The 17,666-nt window shown below is 37.9% G+C and overlaps 1 protein-coding gene across 2 annotated transcripts in view; it reads right to left on the bottom strand.

Moving 5' to 3' along the window:
• Positions 1-2,802: 2,802 nt before the first annotated feature.
• The window catches only part of LOC121863748 (CLIP domain-containing serine protease B9-like), a 69,967-nt gene continuing 55,103 nt past the window's right edge, over positions 2,803-17,666 (bottom strand). For both annotated transcript variants that reach the window (XM_042362515.1, XM_042362516.1), the window contains exons 9-10: positions 15,380-15,531; positions 2,803-3,072 (exon numbers count right to left, since the gene is read on the bottom strand). In XM_042362515.1, the coding sequence (XP_042218449.1) occupies positions 2,908-3,072; positions 15,380-15,531 (317 nt within the window). In that variant the 3' untranslated portion in view covers positions 2,803-2,907. The remainder of the gene's footprint in view (positions 3,073-15,379; positions 15,532-17,666) is intronic.

Below are 17,666 nucleotides of genomic sequence, written 5' to 3'. Positions count from 1 at the left end.
AGAGCAGTTGAAGTTAACACCTGAATTTTGGTCACTTTTACTTACTTACTTTTATCCTCTTCGCCACTGATCAGCTCGTTAGCCACTTGGGCGATCGGTCACGTCTCTGATTACTTTTCCTTTTCATTTATCCTCTTCACCAAAAGATCGGCTCGCTAGCCGCCCGGGCGATCGGTCACGTCTCTGTCACGCACTGTTGACAAATACTGGGCATGTACCGGCTCCTGAATGTACCTGAACCCGCTCCAGTGTTGGTCAAGTCTTGTCGTGAAAGAGCTCGCACTTGTGGATGGTAGTTATGCAGATTCTGACCAGGATAAAGCTGAGGCATTGAACAGCTTCTTTTACTCGGTGTTCACAGGAGAGGATGCAACTAACCTTCCTGCGTTTGAGGACAGACGGATCGACACAGCACTGACCCACATTGTGTTCACAGAAGAGGGTATTAGAAATAAACTGTCCAGGCTAAAGGTCCATAAGAGTCCCGGCCCTGACATGGTGCATCCTAGAGTGCTAAGAGAGTTGTGCAACGAGCTTGCAGAGCCCCTGAAGTACTTGAGAGTATTATCAGAGATGCCGCAATGGAACATCTAATACGAAACAATTTTGTAAAGGATTGCCAACACGGTTTCACGCCGGGGGCGCTCCTGCACAACACAATTGCTCAAGGTATTGGATATTTGGACCCATATTCTGGAACGGGGTGGTAATATCAATAATATTTACCTAGATTTTGCCAAGGCTTTCGACAGTGTACCGCATGAAAGGCTGAAAATCAAACTGGAAGGGTACGGAATTCGGGGAAATGTCCTAGCATGGATAGAAGACTTTCTACATGACCGCAAGCAGTGTGTTCTGATTAATGGCACGAAATCGTCATCCGTACCTGTCACAAGTGGGGTACCACAGGGGCGTGTATTGGGCCCGCTGTTTTTTGTTTATTCCATAAATGACATGCCTGACATTGTACACTCCTCCATACAAATGTTTGCCGATGACGTTAAGTTATTTCGGGAAATTAAGAACCAAGCAGACTGCGAAGAGCTGCAGAAGGACCTCTGTGGGCTCCAAGAATGGTCGAAGGAATGGTTGCTGAGATTCAATGTCACGAAGTGTAAGAGGATGCACCTGGGGCATACCAACGGTAAGGAGGCATATCATATGTCCCAACAGGATGAAGAAACTGAACAAGTTGAGACTGAATGCTAGAAGGACCTAGGTGTGTATGTTGACAATGAGCTGAAGTTCTCGGGCCATTGCGAGAATAAGGTAAACCAGGCAAATAAATTATTGAGTCTTATAAGAAGGTTGTTCAGATATCTAGACGGTCCATCCCTCGTAACGATCTTCAAGAGTGAAGTGGTTCCCCATCTGGAGTACTGTCAACCCGTCTGATACCCGAGATACACTAGGTACTGTCAGTTGGTTAAAAATGTTCAAAGGAGGGCCACCAGACTGGTGCCTGCACTTCGGCACCTCAGCTACCCTGAGAGATTGGAGCGCCTGAACTTGCCTAGCTTACATTACAGACGGGCAAGGGATGATCTAGTTGAGGTGTATAAGCATCTCAGGGGGCACTACTCAGTCGAGTGTCCTTACTTGGAGCTGGCGGACGCTCGCCCCACAGGGGGTCACAGCTCAAGATTGAAGAAGCTGCAAGTCCAGAAAACTGTGAGCGCAAACTTTTTCGGAGTGAGGGTTGTAAACTCTTGGAACAATCTACCAGAGTGTTGTGATGGCACCGAGTGCGAGCTCTTTCAAGACCAGACTTGACCAACACTGGAGCGGGTTCAGGTACATTCAGGAGCCGGTACATGCCCAGTATTTGCCAACAGTGCGTGACAGAGACGTTACCTATCGCCCGGGCGGCTAGCGAGCCGATCTTTTGGTGAAGAGGATAAAAGTAAAAAAGAGTATTTACCGAGTGCAAAGTGTCAGTCAGCTGTTCAGGCAGCCTTTTTGACTGCGTTCATCCACATTCCTGCTGCTTGTTTGAGTGACCTTGGCCTTTGTGCCCCCCACCCTCATTTTTTTACTCCCTCTCGCTTGGTGCGGTGTTCTCGCCCAGAATAATGGCCTAAAAAATACCTAGGGGTATTGAAGGGGATGATAGTGGTGGTGAAAGACCGTCTGCCCACCCGGGCGGTTCAAATGATGATGAAAAATTCTCATGAATATCGAGTTGGGAAGAAAATGAAAAAGTATTCATTTGAGGATAAGAGAAAGGTTGTAGATATGATTGAGCATTTGATCTAGTGGTGGCAGTGGCAATGGTGGAGGAGGGAGGAGTGGAGAGACTGGAGGCCCAGGAGAGGGGCGAGTGACAGGCGACGGATGTTAGCCTTCCTTCCCCAGCTCAGTGTACATTAAGCACCTCCACTTTAATTTTAAGGTTGGTTTTCTATGTTTATGTTGATTAACCAATAATTCATTATCTTTAAGCAATAAAATATAGGTTATATGTGGGTAAAATAGGAAAAAATTGAGACTGTGTGGCCTCTCGATACCAATGAGGATTTTCCCATTGGATTAAGGCCTCTGGTTTGGTGAGGTTTTTTCGGCACTAATTAGTCGCCAAACTGGAGGTTTTACTGTATTTGTATATGTTTAAGTTATATTATCTTGTCTTATTGGCAATAAAGTGTGACGTGATAGAGCAAAACAATTTATTTTTTTAAATCCTTGATAAAAAACGAATCTGAATCATGTCTCGGTTTGAAAAACCTCATTCAACTGTTCTTAAAATGCAGACCGGTGTTCAGTATTTCCAAATACAGTAAAGAGGTTCATATAAGTGAAGAGTCACAATACAGAATTAGTTTATTCTTATTAGGAAATGACAAAACATTGACAAAAATAATTAACAATAAAAATTTGCATAGCTTCCACATGTCAGCTTCTGAAATTTTATTTTAAAATTTGTTCAATCCACTCAATGAACGCACCAACTCTAGTAAACACACCTGGCTCATTTGGCTTGGCGCACCCATACCCATATGACACCAGACCTACCACATAGTATCTCTTAGTTGAATCTTCATCAAAGTAGAACAATGGGGCACCTTTATCTGACTGTAGAAAAAAGGAGATTAAATTCATTACAGTTTTGTTATTCATGCAATCTTTACAAAAATGAAAGAATCGGTCTCAAAATTCAATTTTATAACAAGCTCACAACTAGGCAACTTGTGTAATATTCTCACAAAGTCTACAGTTAGTTCCTGACATTAGAATCTTGTAACTAATTTCACAATTGCAACTACCTCCCAATTGCAACTATCAACTTCCAAATGAGGATGTTTCTAATTCAGCAACATTAAATTCAGAGAGAGTGAAGCGCTGGCCGCTACCCCAGGGAGAATGAGCTCTCTAGCCGTGCATTAGAGTTCAACCGACGCTAATAGCGTGCATCATTTGTTGTCGTAAATCCAGTGAATGACCCTGGTGTATTAATCTCGATTATATGTGCAAAGTAGTGTTGTTGTACAAGATTGTGGATAATTAGCAGAAATATAATTGTCCCAAGTTGAGTATTGAAACCATAAAATATTGATATTACCAGTATTAAAGTTTGTATACGAGTTGTGAGTAAATCGTCCATGTGTACTCCCAACTGAGAGACTGGGACAATAGGGTCAGGATATATCACGAGATAGGGTCCAACGATGTTCGCTATATACTATATCGCGATATATAATTACATGCAATCAATGGGGAAAATAGGGTTAGGTTCTGGAGGCCAAAAAAAGTGACTAAACTTGACTTAACGAGTTCATTTTCTTACTAACTAAAGCACCAATGAACACTAGACTCGGGAACAACAAGCTATATCAATATCAAGGCACATCAGACTCAGTAGCTGACACACCATCCTGGGAACACCAGACTCGGCAGCTGACGCGCCATCTCGAGAGCAATAAACGACACACTGGCGCCCTCACTTAACAATCATAAACGAACAAACCAAAAGCATTAGTTACAGTATTAAATCATTTCCATTAAGCTTTCCATTATCTTCACTTCACTTTTCACGTCACTAGCAACCCATTGAGACTCGCCTTAGAAGTCGTGATCTGCAGCACAGTCGGCTGCTTCTCGTCACTCACTCGGAAAGATTGAGCGGGCGAGCGTGAATGTGTGACTGAGCAGCCATGGTGGCGCCTCTGGTGAGCAAATAACGCATTTGTTTGCCATGGCGGTACATTTGAAATATTTCCTGCCCGATTTCCCTAGCGAAATAAATTCTTTTTCGCTATATACTGTACAGTATTACCATGCCTAATGCGGTTTCACTTAACGCGTTTTATCATATACGCGGTGCCTCGCCAGAGCTGAACTTTCACTTAACACGGATTTTTTCCACATATACGCGGTGAGTGTCCAGTGAGTGTCCGGCTCGAGACGCTATTTTTAGATTTGCCCCACCCGCCACCCTGCCTGTTTTAGCTCATAAAATTCATACAAATTACCCGGCCAGAATATAATTTACATTGCTGGAATTCTTATAATTTGGTGATCATTTTGAATATAAACATCATATATTTTGCATTAGACATACAAATTTTAGATAAAATTTTTTCTCTGAGTAACTATGTTATCTTTTGTGCAAAATATATGACATTTACATTCAAAATGTTCCTGGTCTTACAAGGAATCCAGCAATGTCAATTATATTATCCTAACTTTAGTTTGAGGTATTATTTATTACAAAAAAGTTAAGTATTCTGGTTTTCCCACACATCTCCTTGGGACGGTTGGTGGGGGGTGGGGGGGAGGGAGGGACCGACCGACCATCTGTTACCCTGTGAAGAATATATTTTTTTTTATTAACTGAAGATATTTGTTTTAGCTCATAAAATTCATACAAATTACCCGGTCAGAATATAATTTACATTGCTGGAATTCTTATAATTTGATGATCATTTTGAATATATACATCATATATTTTGCATTAGACATACAAATTTTAGATAAAATGTTTTCTGAGTAAATATGTTATCTTTTGTGCAAAATATATGACATTTATATTCAAAATATTCCTGGTCTTACAAGGAATCCAGCAATGTCAATTATATTATCCTAACTTTAATCTGAGGTATTATTTAATACAAAATGTTAAAATTTATTTTTTTCACCCCACATCTCTTGAAGGGAGGATTGGTGGGGGGTGGGGGGAGGGTTGGGACTGACAGTGCGGTTGGAAGAGGGGGGGAGGCAAGGTGGGGTACTTTGATTGACAGATAGTGTCGTGAAGATTATTATTTTTTTTATTAACTGAAGATATTTGTTTTAGCTCATAAAATTCATACAAATTACCCGGTCAGAATATAATTTACATTGCTGGAATTCTTATAATTTGGTGATCATTTTGAATATAAACATCATATATTTTGCATTAGACATACAAATTTTAGATAAAATTTTTCTCTGGGTAACTATGTTATCTTTTGTGCAAAATATATGACATTTATATTCAAAATATTCCTGGTCTTACAAGGAATCCAGCAATGTCAATTGTATTATCCTAACTTTAGTTTGAGGTATTATTTATTAAAATTTAGTGGTTTTCCCCCAAAAATTTCTCAGAGAGGGAAGAGCCGGCAGTGTAGTGTGAGAGGGGGAGGGAGTTGAGTCCATTATTTGAATGGACATTAACTTGGCGACTGTATTTCTCTATTTCTCTTAAGTATTAATTGTGTGCATGTACCATCATAAAATTAAGATGTTATTTTTACTACAACATAGTTATGTGTCTTCAAAAAGTAGAGTTTGGGGGTCGGGCCAGTTTCTATTGGAATTAATCCCATATGTTCTGTTGTTCACTTAACGCGGATTTCACTTAACACGGGACCCTCTGGGTTCTATTGACCGCGTTAAGTGGGGTACAACTGTATATAGGAAAATGTTGATATTTTGGTAGCCGCGATATAAAAAAAATCGTTATATAAAGTCACGATACATCCCGACCCTACTGTATCTGTTTCCATGTTGTTCATTCAGAAATAATATGATCTTATAAGAAATGTGTTAACATCACTGTGCTATCAGCAAGTGTGTAAAGTGATCATCTTTATTGTCAAAGAAATAATATAACAGTTGAAGATCTATTTTGTTACTTATATGTAAAACCTAGTGGTCTGTATTTGTGTGCGTGTTGCAGTAAAGTAATGAGTGATTGAACCTATTTTTTGTTGTTGACTAAAGGTTCAAATTGTCATCTTATTCACATTTGATTTCAATAAATATTGAATTAGTAAAGTGTGAGTATCACTGCTTCTTCCCTTCTAATAATTACTTCCCAGAAAGTAACCCACGTGCCTAAAAGCTCATCTACCACGCTACCTAACATTTTTAATGATATCAGTTATATTCTAATAAAAGCCTGGGTAGTGGCAGTCTACCTTGTAAGTATACTTAGACCAAGAGATGTTAAACAATGATATGGTTTTCCCAGGTTAATCCATTGAATAGCATATAACTAAGCCCTGATAAATATTGAAAGAAGTAAGAGGGAAATATAAGAAACAAATAATGACATTGAAAGAAATATAGTGCATAAGATATAGAAAAGAAAGATAAAGAATTTTGAAATACATCAACAAATAAAAATATTGAAAGAAATACTGGACAGTGATCCCTCGGTTAACGAGTTACCTTCCATAAGATTCTTAACTTCGGTTAACGAGCAATCCCTCGATTAACGAGTTTTTTACTAGCCGACCTCAACATGTTTTCGCTTGCATTTGGCGGTCCACCAGCTGTAGTAATAGTCCACCAATACAGTAATCGGTTTTAGGGCTTAAATTCCTTACTATTTTAGTAAATATCAAGAAGTTTATACTATTCAATAATTTTAAAAGTTTAATATTGAATTTTTTAGTCATTTTAACAATTATTGAACATAATTGAAGGTAAGGAAACTAGTTTCATGCACGCCATCCAACCTGGCAACACACCAAACAGGCACCAGTCTTTCTGTCTTTTCAGTGGAAGTAACATCTTGCTTGAGACTCTCTTCAACTAAATGCTTTTTTCTGTGTTTGCAAGCAAATTATTGGTCATTTTGAAATTTATTTTACATATTGACAATATATAATGCAGTGCAGTGTTGATTTAAAGAAAATAATCTTGAATTACACCAAGAGAACTAAAATTTTATGGGTGAAATGGTGCCATGGGGTGACTTCTCTTCCACCCCAATGCCTTGCCTTCTCTTCTCCCTTCTCCCTTCTCCTCCACCCCCATTCTAATTCCCATCATCATCATCCAGGAGCCTTCTACATACACACCTCAAAGTAAGTGAACTTTTCTACCATTTTTGTTGAATTTAGGCAATATTCGGTGAGCTGGAACCAATTACCCAAAAACCCTTTGAAACAATGGTTTCGGTTAACGAACAACCTTCTAGAACGGATTGTGCTCCTTAACCAAGGGAACACTGTACAGTACCGGTACTTAGAAAATAATTAGCAAGTAAATCATAATATAAAAGATAATATAACTAAGAAAATTAAGGGATATAGGAGACAGAACTAACTGAGACCACTTAACCAAAGAAATTAAAGAAAGTAATACAAGTTGTATACTAACAGAAAAGAAACATAACAATAAAATAATACAAAAGGAAAAATATCTCCTCTAACACACATGTATTTATTATTAAGATAATGAAAAAGATAAATAATAACTAAATTTATATGTTTCTTCCCCCTTGCAGTGAAGCCCTTGATGCAGATCCCAAGCTATACACATTAATAGATAATTCCCTTCAGGTAAAAATAAGGATACCCATGGAAGTTCCACACACTGATGTATGTATAAATTATCAACATACAGTAATTTTAGAATAAACAGGGAACAGCATAAAAAATATCCACACATGAAGTTTGTAGAATTGAAAACATGGACAAAATCATATCTCTTCTAATTCTCTAACTTAAAACTGTACAAGGGATCCGAACAGGTGTGAAACAAATTTTAAATACAAAGGGAAACAAAACCTTATTAGGAGAAAAGTTGGTGTGAATATAATAATCCTTTATAACCTGTAACAACTGAGGGAGAGGAGAAAACAGATAACAGAATACTGTACATCCACCCAGGCAGAACCCTCCTGAAGGTCAAGCAACATGAAGTCTGGGAGTTGCTGTTATTTGAAGGGCATTGGTAGTACAGCAGTAATATGTGCACTGTATCTCTCACGAGTGTCATGGGTTGAATTCTGAGAAGGGTGTTATCCAGTGTGACCCGACCAAACATTGCAGGTTTCTTCCTGTATTGTACTAACCCAGGACATTAAAGGATAAACTCATGAGGAACAATGAGGAGATTGAACAAGCCACTGACTTCCTTTCCCCATCAAAGCAGTAAATTAAATTCACCATAGGATTAACATCAAGTCTGAGAATCCACAAGAAATAATTTGGATCTAACATTGTTCTGTTATTCAACACATCTGCTTTTATATTCAATGTCCCCACAATATGTATGGCATAATTAAATAGGACAGCTCAAATGTGAAATGAAACATGTTCTTTTAAATTTCATTGAGAGAAAGAGCCCTGGAGTTGATATGCTAATTCCTCAAAGCAGAATACTGACCTTTATGAAGAAGAGACATCCCTTCTTACATCTTGATGAAATAGTACAAATAAAAAATTAATAAATTAGGGGACATCCAAGGAACCACCAAAGACAACCAGCGAGTTGTGAACTCGCGGAATAATCAGCCAAAGAGTGTTGTGATGGCATGAGTATGAATTCATTTAAGACAAAATTTGACCAACACTGGCACAGATTCAGATGCATTCTGGAGCCAGTACATGCCCAGTAATTGCCAAAAGTGTGTAACAGAGACAAGACCAACCACCCAAGTGACTAACAAGCCAATCGGTGGTGAAGAGGTACAGAGTAAAAAGCAAAGTACAATACAGTGAACCCTCACTTTACGCGGTCAATTGAACCCACGGAGGCCCGCGTAAAGTGAGAAACGCGTAAAGTGAACAACATAACATATGGGATTAATTGAAATAGAGACCGGGCCGACCCCCAAACTCGACTTTTTCAGACACAATACCTAGGTTGTAGTAAAAATAACTTCTTAGTTTTATGATGGTATGCACACACAATTAATAATTAAGAGAAATATCAATAATATTAGGTTTTTTAACACTTACATTAGTAGAAAAGATGGCTGGGCACACGGGGATGGAGGGTTGGTTCCGAGGCAGAGGGCAGATTATTGGCCCTCACCTGTATCACTTGTATCAATTGTATCACTATCCACCACAGAGGCTTGCAGGGCCTCTTTGTCAACCCCTCAAAGTCCATATAAGTCCATATCCTCACTATCATTATCACTATCACTGACTTGGGCCAGCTGTGGTGGGTGGCGGGTGAAGAACTCGGTAATGTTTTGATGACTGGCCGACCTTGTGCGCACCCTGCTCGCGCCGCTCTCCGCATAAAAGGGTGTGTAAGGGCACACACACCTCGGAAAGTGAGCATTCCGGTTTCTGCAGGGTACCGCGTAAACGTGGAAACGCGTAAAGTGAAACCGCGTAAAGCGGGGGTTTACTGTACGGTATTTTCTATACTTCCACCATTTCAAGGCACTTCTAGTTTGTGACGGAATGGAAACACTCTGTCTCTGAACTTCGCTTCGAGACATTCATTCTCATCTTCAACTTCATGAAAAAACTACCTAGCTCCATCAGAAGAATGGCACAAACTAACTTCATCAAAATTTTCCTCTTTGAAAAGAAAATTCCAGGCTGGGAGAAAGCCTAGACATTATACTGCCACCCAAGAGGGGCCTAAAACCAGCCACTCATCTAGAAAGACAATATGCTAAGTCACTTTGAGAAAATCTGTAACATGACTCCTGAAAGCTCTGTGAATATTCTAGGAATCATCTTCAAATCCAAAGCAAGAATTGTTCCCCAGCTGAAAGGTAAAAAACTTCCTGATACCTCTTTACAGTACATACTGGTAGGGACATGTCAATAGGCATCCTTTAAATCAAGACATATTAACCACAGCTCCTTTTCAATGTTCCATCTCACCTGTTGAACACCACTTCTCCTGAATTTAAGATTTGAGATGAATCCATTCATCTTGTTTAAATTAAAAATTACTTTTAAGCTTGATAGAGAAATAAGAATCAGATTTCTGAATTATATTTATTTGTTGTAAGTCAGAGACATTCATCCTGAGAATTTTACAATTCTGCTGGTCTGGAACATGGTGAAGATGAAGTCTCCAAAATTTCCACTTTACACCTTGTTCAATAACCTTACAAGCTCAAGGATCATGAGCAGAAAGGTTTGGAAAATAAGACAAACTGCCTTCCACTACAAGATACCGGTAATCAGAAAATTTTCTTTAAGGAACAGACATTCTAAAATTGAGGCTGAGCAATTCTGACAAAACACTTCCTGTGGGAAAGCCCAACTCTACCTTTCCTTCCCTTGCTAAGATGGATAAATAAAGGGCAACAACTTTGACAAACCTAATCAAGCACAGCAGGAAATAAGGAGAAAGTCACTAAATGTTCACTCCAATTCATTAATTCTTTAACAAGTCCAGTGTCCTCGATGGTGATTAAAGAGCTCATCCTTTTAAGAAAAGAAAATGACCCTGAGAGTCATTCTGTGGCAAGAGAAACTGAAAGAGGCATGCAGTGACCCACAATATATGAATACTCGACTAAATATCAGAACAGGCCATTCTATAGTGGAATACAACCAAATCATGTGGGATAAATTACAAATAATTAACTTGGGGGACATCACTAAAGTGGAATCAGACAGGCAAATTATGAAAAGAATTCATAGAAATCCTTGAGACAACAGTAAAGGGTACATATATCCTGGATATCAAGGAAGAGAGGGAATAAGGCCAGGTGGATAAATCACAAATCCAGGAAAGTCATCAAAGAAAATATCATCTTAAAAGAAAAATTGGACTGTAAAACATCTTGCAGATTAAGCAGTACTGTACAGAGTAAAAAAAAGTTCTAAATGTGGCCAATCAGGAAATTAGATTAGCAAAATGGTGTTTCATAATGAAGTCAGCCCAAAGATTAAGAAAGATCCAAGTCCTTTTATGCACATACCAAGAGCAAAATGAAAATAAAAGATACTGTACTTTTGGCCTTCTAAAGGACAAAAACAATGTGGCTCTGAAAAATGATCATGAGCAGATGACACTTTGCATCAGTATTCACACAAGAGATGATGGCTAACATGCCAATACCTAACAGAAGACATACCTCAGGGGTAGAACGTGAACATTAGAGATAGCAATTACATATAACACCTTTAAAAAGAAAATAGCTGTCTTGAAAGAATTCAAAGCTCCTGGACTGGACAGAACAGACACTTTGTTATGCCATGGGTGATACCTGAAGTTATGAGCATAAATATAACATTTCAGTATAGTTTTATTTTATTTGCCATGGAAACTATGTAATAAGAATATCAGGGAACAATAGAGAACTGTTACTGAAATTTATTTTCATATCACTGGGATCACATAATTATTCATAGCCTAAAACAAATAAATTTGAAAATTAGACTTTCCTTCACCTCCAGGTCCTGCTCTCATCACCAACCCATTAGGGCTAGTGGGAAGCAACGTTGCTCATTCCTAGCATTGTTATAAAATTTAATTTCAGGAACAAACTTCCATTCATAACTTCATGCTGGTATTGAGCTACAGTATTCTGTCACTAACAAGGGAGGCAAGAAGTACAAGAACCAGTGTTCAACTTATATCCCTAGCATGAACCACCTAGTCCCAAGAAAAAAATGAGAGCTATATCCACTTGGTCACTGCACCCCTAAACTGTTCTAAAAATTTATACATATCTTGATTTTTATAAACTGTGCTGAACATAGATACAGTACAGGGCATAACCAGCTATTATCTTTCTGGAGATATCTACCATTCATATCAATATTTTACCAGGTTGTCAAACTATATTGTGTAAGAAGATGGTCCTGTCTAATTTGAAACAATTATTTCCACAATGCCAAGTCCTTTTCTGCCAGATGCAGGATGGCAATAATCAAAGGTAAATACAGTACTGTACACACATTTTCTCTTCATTCACTCTCCTTCAGTCATTCTTACTAATGCAATGACACTCTCCCTCCATAAAAAAAAACACAAAACCGATTATCCATCAGATTTACTCATTGGTTCACACAAGCCAGCCAGCATCATCCAACAGAAGCCTTCTACATACACACCTCAAAGTAAGTGAACTTTTCTACCATTTTTGTTGAATTTAGGAAATTTATGTAACATATTATCAGTTTTGAACTGACCATCATAAATTTATTTGTCAGTGGCCCAAGGTTAAAAATGCTTTGAAAACCTTTGATCTTGATGTATGATAGTTATTTTGTGGGTCCCTTTTTTCTGACCTGACCTGTCTAGTCACGTCACCACCCTTCTCTTAAGCTCCTCTACGTGTGTGTTGGTGTGCGGATTAGTGGATGTCATCATTATGACCTGACCTTATATTTTTAGGTCACCATGTATATTTAAGCCTCTCTCTGTCCATGTAACCCAGTTGCCTCTGAAGATGTCTTGAATAAAGACGAAAGCTAAGGTACTCCGTTGTTTCCATTTTCCCGTGTGATTTTATCAAGATTTATCTTATCCACGTTTTCATTGTGGATTTACATGAAATATATATATATATATATATATATATATATATATATATATATATATATATATATATATATATACATATATATATATATATATATATGTATATATATACATATATATATATATATATATATATATATATATATATATATATATATATATATATATATATATATATATATATATATATATATATATATATATATATATATATATATATATATATATATATATTACTGTAAATACCAATAAGACATGCCATTACCTCTACCTCTGCTGAGTGACAATGAGATGTCTGAACATTTAATACCGTAAATATATGGTAGAGGAATTATTAGATAAAGCACGGTCTCCCTATTGTGACCACTGCCACCAATGGGAAAACTGGGACTACAAAAAAGTTTATACTGTCTAATGTATCAAGCTTGGGGAAGTTGACATATAACTCATCATCATCATTTTATGGTAATTTTCAATGCTTGTGTGGGTTACTCATGATAAGAACCTCACCCATCAGGTTCTTATCTGTGAGGTAATTTTTTACAACCTCTCCCTATGTTTTCTTGGCCTACCCTTGGCTCTCCTCCCGTCCATATCTAAACTCATTTATCTCTTGACCCAATTGGTCTCTTCCATTCTTTCCAGATGCCCAAAACACCTCCGCCTGCCACTGTACAAAACCTTGCCAATGATCTTAATACACAGCTTCTCTCTTGGTTTGAGCAAGGTTTCCTATCTCTCATGGTCATTACATAAGAACATAAGAACATAAGAAAGTGGGATACTGCAGGAGGCCGACTGGCCCATACAGGGCAGATCCCTTTCACACCCATCCCAGCACTTCCATGTGCCTATCCAACTTCATCTTGAGGCTCCCCAATCCCTATCCTACTATAGCACTTTCGGTAGCCTATTCCACATATCCACAACTCTATTACCAAACCAGTGCTTGCCTATATCCTTTCTGAATCGGAATTTATCTAATTTAAAGCCACTTTGTTCTAGTTATTTCGTTATTACTGAGCTTCAAGAACATCTTCCATTTTACCCTTGCCAATCACTCTGCTTGTACCTCTATCATATCTCCCTAACTCTACGCCTCTCTAATGAATGCAAGCCTAAGTTTTTCAGTCTTTCTTCATATGTAAGGTTTCTAATATTATGGATCATTTTGTCATTCTTCTTTGTACTCTCTCAAAGAATCTATGTTCATTCTATAATAAGGACACCAGAACTGAACCGCTAATCCGTGTGGCCTCACTAATGCTAGGTAAAGTTTCAAGATAACGTCAACAGTTCTGACACTCAGACCTAGATATGAACCCTAGAATCCTGTTTGCCTTGTTGCGGCATCTAATACATTGTTTTTCTAGGTTTCAAGTCGTTTAACAAAATACACCTAGATCTTTTCACAAACTGGGTTTTCTATTTCCGTGTTACCTAGTTTATACTTAACGTTTGTATTCGTCTTCCTATCTGTAGTACCTTGCATTTATCAGTTATTAAAATTCATTTGCCAGTCTACTGACCACTCATGTAAGGTATCTAGATCTCTTTGAAGGTGTTCAAAGTCACTGTCTGAATATCACTTCTCCCATTTTGGTATCATCTGCAAATTTATAATCCTACTAGTTATGTCTAAATCAAGATCATTAATGAATATAACAAACAGCAGAGGGCCAATACAGATCCCTAGGGAACTCGCTTTTGACCGCACCCAGTCTGACTTTAATCCATTTATGCTGACTCTTTGTTTCCTACCAGTTAACCATGACCTAATCATTTTTAATAATGATCCACCTATTCCATGTGTTTCTACCTTCACTTATCAATCTCTCATGAGGACTCTATCGAGATGCTTCTGAAATCTAAATAAATTATATCATATGACATCATTATCTACCGCTTCATATACTTCTGAAAAGCTAAACAAATTTGGGAGACAAGAACGTCCCTGGGTGAACCGTGCTGAGAAAAGAATAGATTAGGAATGTTTTAAGGTGGCTTCTGATTTTTTGTAGCAATAATTGACTCTAACTAACTTGCCTATGATTGACGTGAGACTAATGGGTAATTTGATGCAATTGATTTATCACCCTTTTTGAAAATCGGAACTACATTTGCAAGTTTCCAAGCTTCTGGCACTAGGCCCGATTTTAATGACTTATTAAATAAAACTGCTAATGGATTACTCAACTCATCTCTACATTCTTTTAATATTCTAGCATATACCTCGTCTGGACCAGGCGATTTATGAGGCTTCAGTTTGTTAATTACCTCACCACTCGCTCAAGCCAGAGTATGCCATCTTCTTTAACAGCCATACATCATCATACTTCTCACTTTTCTTTCAAGCAGAGAAAGTCACTTGCCATCAATAGAGGCAACAGCTCCCTAAGCTTCTACCAAGCACTTTTGATTATTGCAACTGAAACAGCTTCAGCACCATCTCCAAGTCTAACCAAGTCACCCAGGAGACAGAATGCATTGACACAGTCCACGAATGTGTCTCCAATGTTGCACTTCAAGCCTTGCTAAAGCCACATTGATCACCTGGATATACAACACAATGAAAATCAAACACATCCTGAAGCCCGTCAATTACACCATAATAACCTGTAAACAATTCCAATTATGTACATAGTCTAATATGTTGAAAAATAGCTCAAGTAGTAGCAAAAGAGACAATACCAACCACACAAGTAGTAAGGGATCCTCCAGAAGTACACAGTTGGTTGTGGTTAATAATCAAAGAATTGCGAGAGGCCTGGTATGCATTGCGGCAGCTGTCTAGCCCAATCACTGGGATCCGAGAGTCTTGCAGTGATGTCAGCTGTGTTCTTCCATCTGCCAGGAAGTAAATGAATAAAGTCTTGTAATAATTTTTTTCCAAAGGTATGGATAAGGCAAGTAAATACATTAATGAAAAACATACCAATTTCACAGTACAGTACTATGTAATTAAACATCAAAAGTAGGGGGCAGGGGAGGGAATGCACCCCTCTGTTACTTCGAGTTGGAACATTTCCTGTAATCATCTCACCCCCCTTGACAATGTAATTCTTAATAGAACCATTGCAATTCCAATTTCCCAAGCTCAGTTCAATCTTTCAAACTTCTCACTTATTGGAGCATGTGTCTCTAAATGAAATCGAGGGGAGTGCTCTGAGATTCTGAGTTTTCATTGGTAGGCTGATTCCACCATTTTGAAGGGACATCCAATAAGAACCCAGGGATAAAAATAAAAAAAAAAGGTTTTTACATGTATTGACCAGGAAAGGATGCCATTAATAACCTCGTGTTTTTATAATATTTTTAATAGTTTTAAGCACAAAAGTAATTGGTGAATGTTTATCCTGGTAATCAAGTATTTTAGTAATGAAATAACAGCAATGTAGAGTAATGTCAAGCTTGTATTCAAGAAGACCAACAAGGTCTTGCTAGGCCCGACATCCCCACCTCTGAGATATGATAGCTCATGACATTGGGGTTTAACTGCTTCCAGTCACAAGGGTTCACAATAGTGTTGTTCAAAGAAGGTGTTCAACAAATTCTTTTCTCGGTGCTCACAAGAGAGGATGCGAACAATCTTCCTGATTTTGAGGACAGATGGTTTAACACAGTGCTGACCCACATTGTGTTCTCAGAAGATGGTATAAGAAATAAATTTTGAAAGCTAAAGGTTCTAAAGAGTCCCGGCCATAACATGGTGTATCCCAGAGTTGTGCAACGAGCTTGCTAAGCCCCTGAAGGTCTTATTCTGCAATTGCCCGATGAGCATAAGGGTCCCCAGTGATTGGCAAATTGCTTGTGTGAGTCCTATAATATTTAAGAAGGGCGATCACACTCCATAAATGATTATATACCAGTGCTCTGACCGTTATAGTATGCAAAGTAAATAAGAGCAGTATATGAGATGCCATGATGGACCATTAATATGAAACATCCTTGTAAAGATTGCCAACACGGTTTATGCCGGGACACCCTGTTTAGCACAATTACTCAAGGTACTGGATGTTTGGACCCAAATTCTGGACGGGGTGGTAATCTTGACAAATTTACCTAGAATTTGCTAAAATCCTCATTGGCATCCCATGAAAGGTTGAGAATTAAAATGGAAGGGTACGGGATTCGGGGAAGTGTACTTGGCAATCGGAGACTTTTCTGCATGTTCGCAAGCAGTGTGTGGTGCTTAATGGTATTAAATCATCCTGTGTTTCCATGACAAGCGAGATACCACAGGGCAGTGGATTGGGCCAGTTGCTCGTTTGCTTCATAACTGACATGCCAGAACCTGCATATCCTTCCATACAAATTTTTATGGGACGCCAAGTTATTTAGGGAAACTAAGCACCAAAGAGACTGCGAAGAGCTGCAGAAAGATCTCCCTGAGCTTCAATAGTGCTCGAAGAAATGGCCAAGATTCAATGTCATGAAGTGTAAGAGAATGCACTTGGGTCATCCTAACGGGACGAAGAAACTGCGATAGAGACCGAATGCAGACACCTGCTTTAAGAGATCTTTATTTGATATTTTATTTTGTTATCCCCAAACACAATACCAGAACAAAAATGTAAATTCACTACATTACTAAAGACAAAATACAAGGGTTTTTGAAGTGGTAGAGAAGAATGGGAAGTTGAGTGCTTGGTATGTAGACCTGGTACTTACGTCTCTGTAGCAAATAAAGGCAGAAATCATTTACAAACTCATGTGGACTCAGACAAGCAAAAGAAAACAGCTCAAGAAGAATAACTTATCAGCAAAATTAACAATTAATATATATATATATATATATATATATATATATATATATATATATATATATATATATATATATATATATATATATATATATATATATATATATATATATATATATATATATATATATATATATATATATATATATATATATATATATATATATATATAATATATATATATATATATATATATACAATATTCCGTTTTACAATTGG

The sequence above is a fragment of the Homarus americanus genome, unplaced genomic scaffold (genome assembly GCF_018991925.1).
Source record: "Homarus americanus isolate GMGI-L3 unplaced genomic scaffold, GMGI_Hamer_2.0 scaffold48354, whole genome shotgun sequence".
Classification (NCBI taxonomy): Eukaryota; Metazoa; Arthropoda; class Malacostraca; order Decapoda; family Nephropidae; genus Homarus; species Homarus americanus.
The sequence above is the reverse complement of the archived record's forward strand: the minus strand, read 5'-3'. Positions and strand labels throughout refer to the sequence as shown.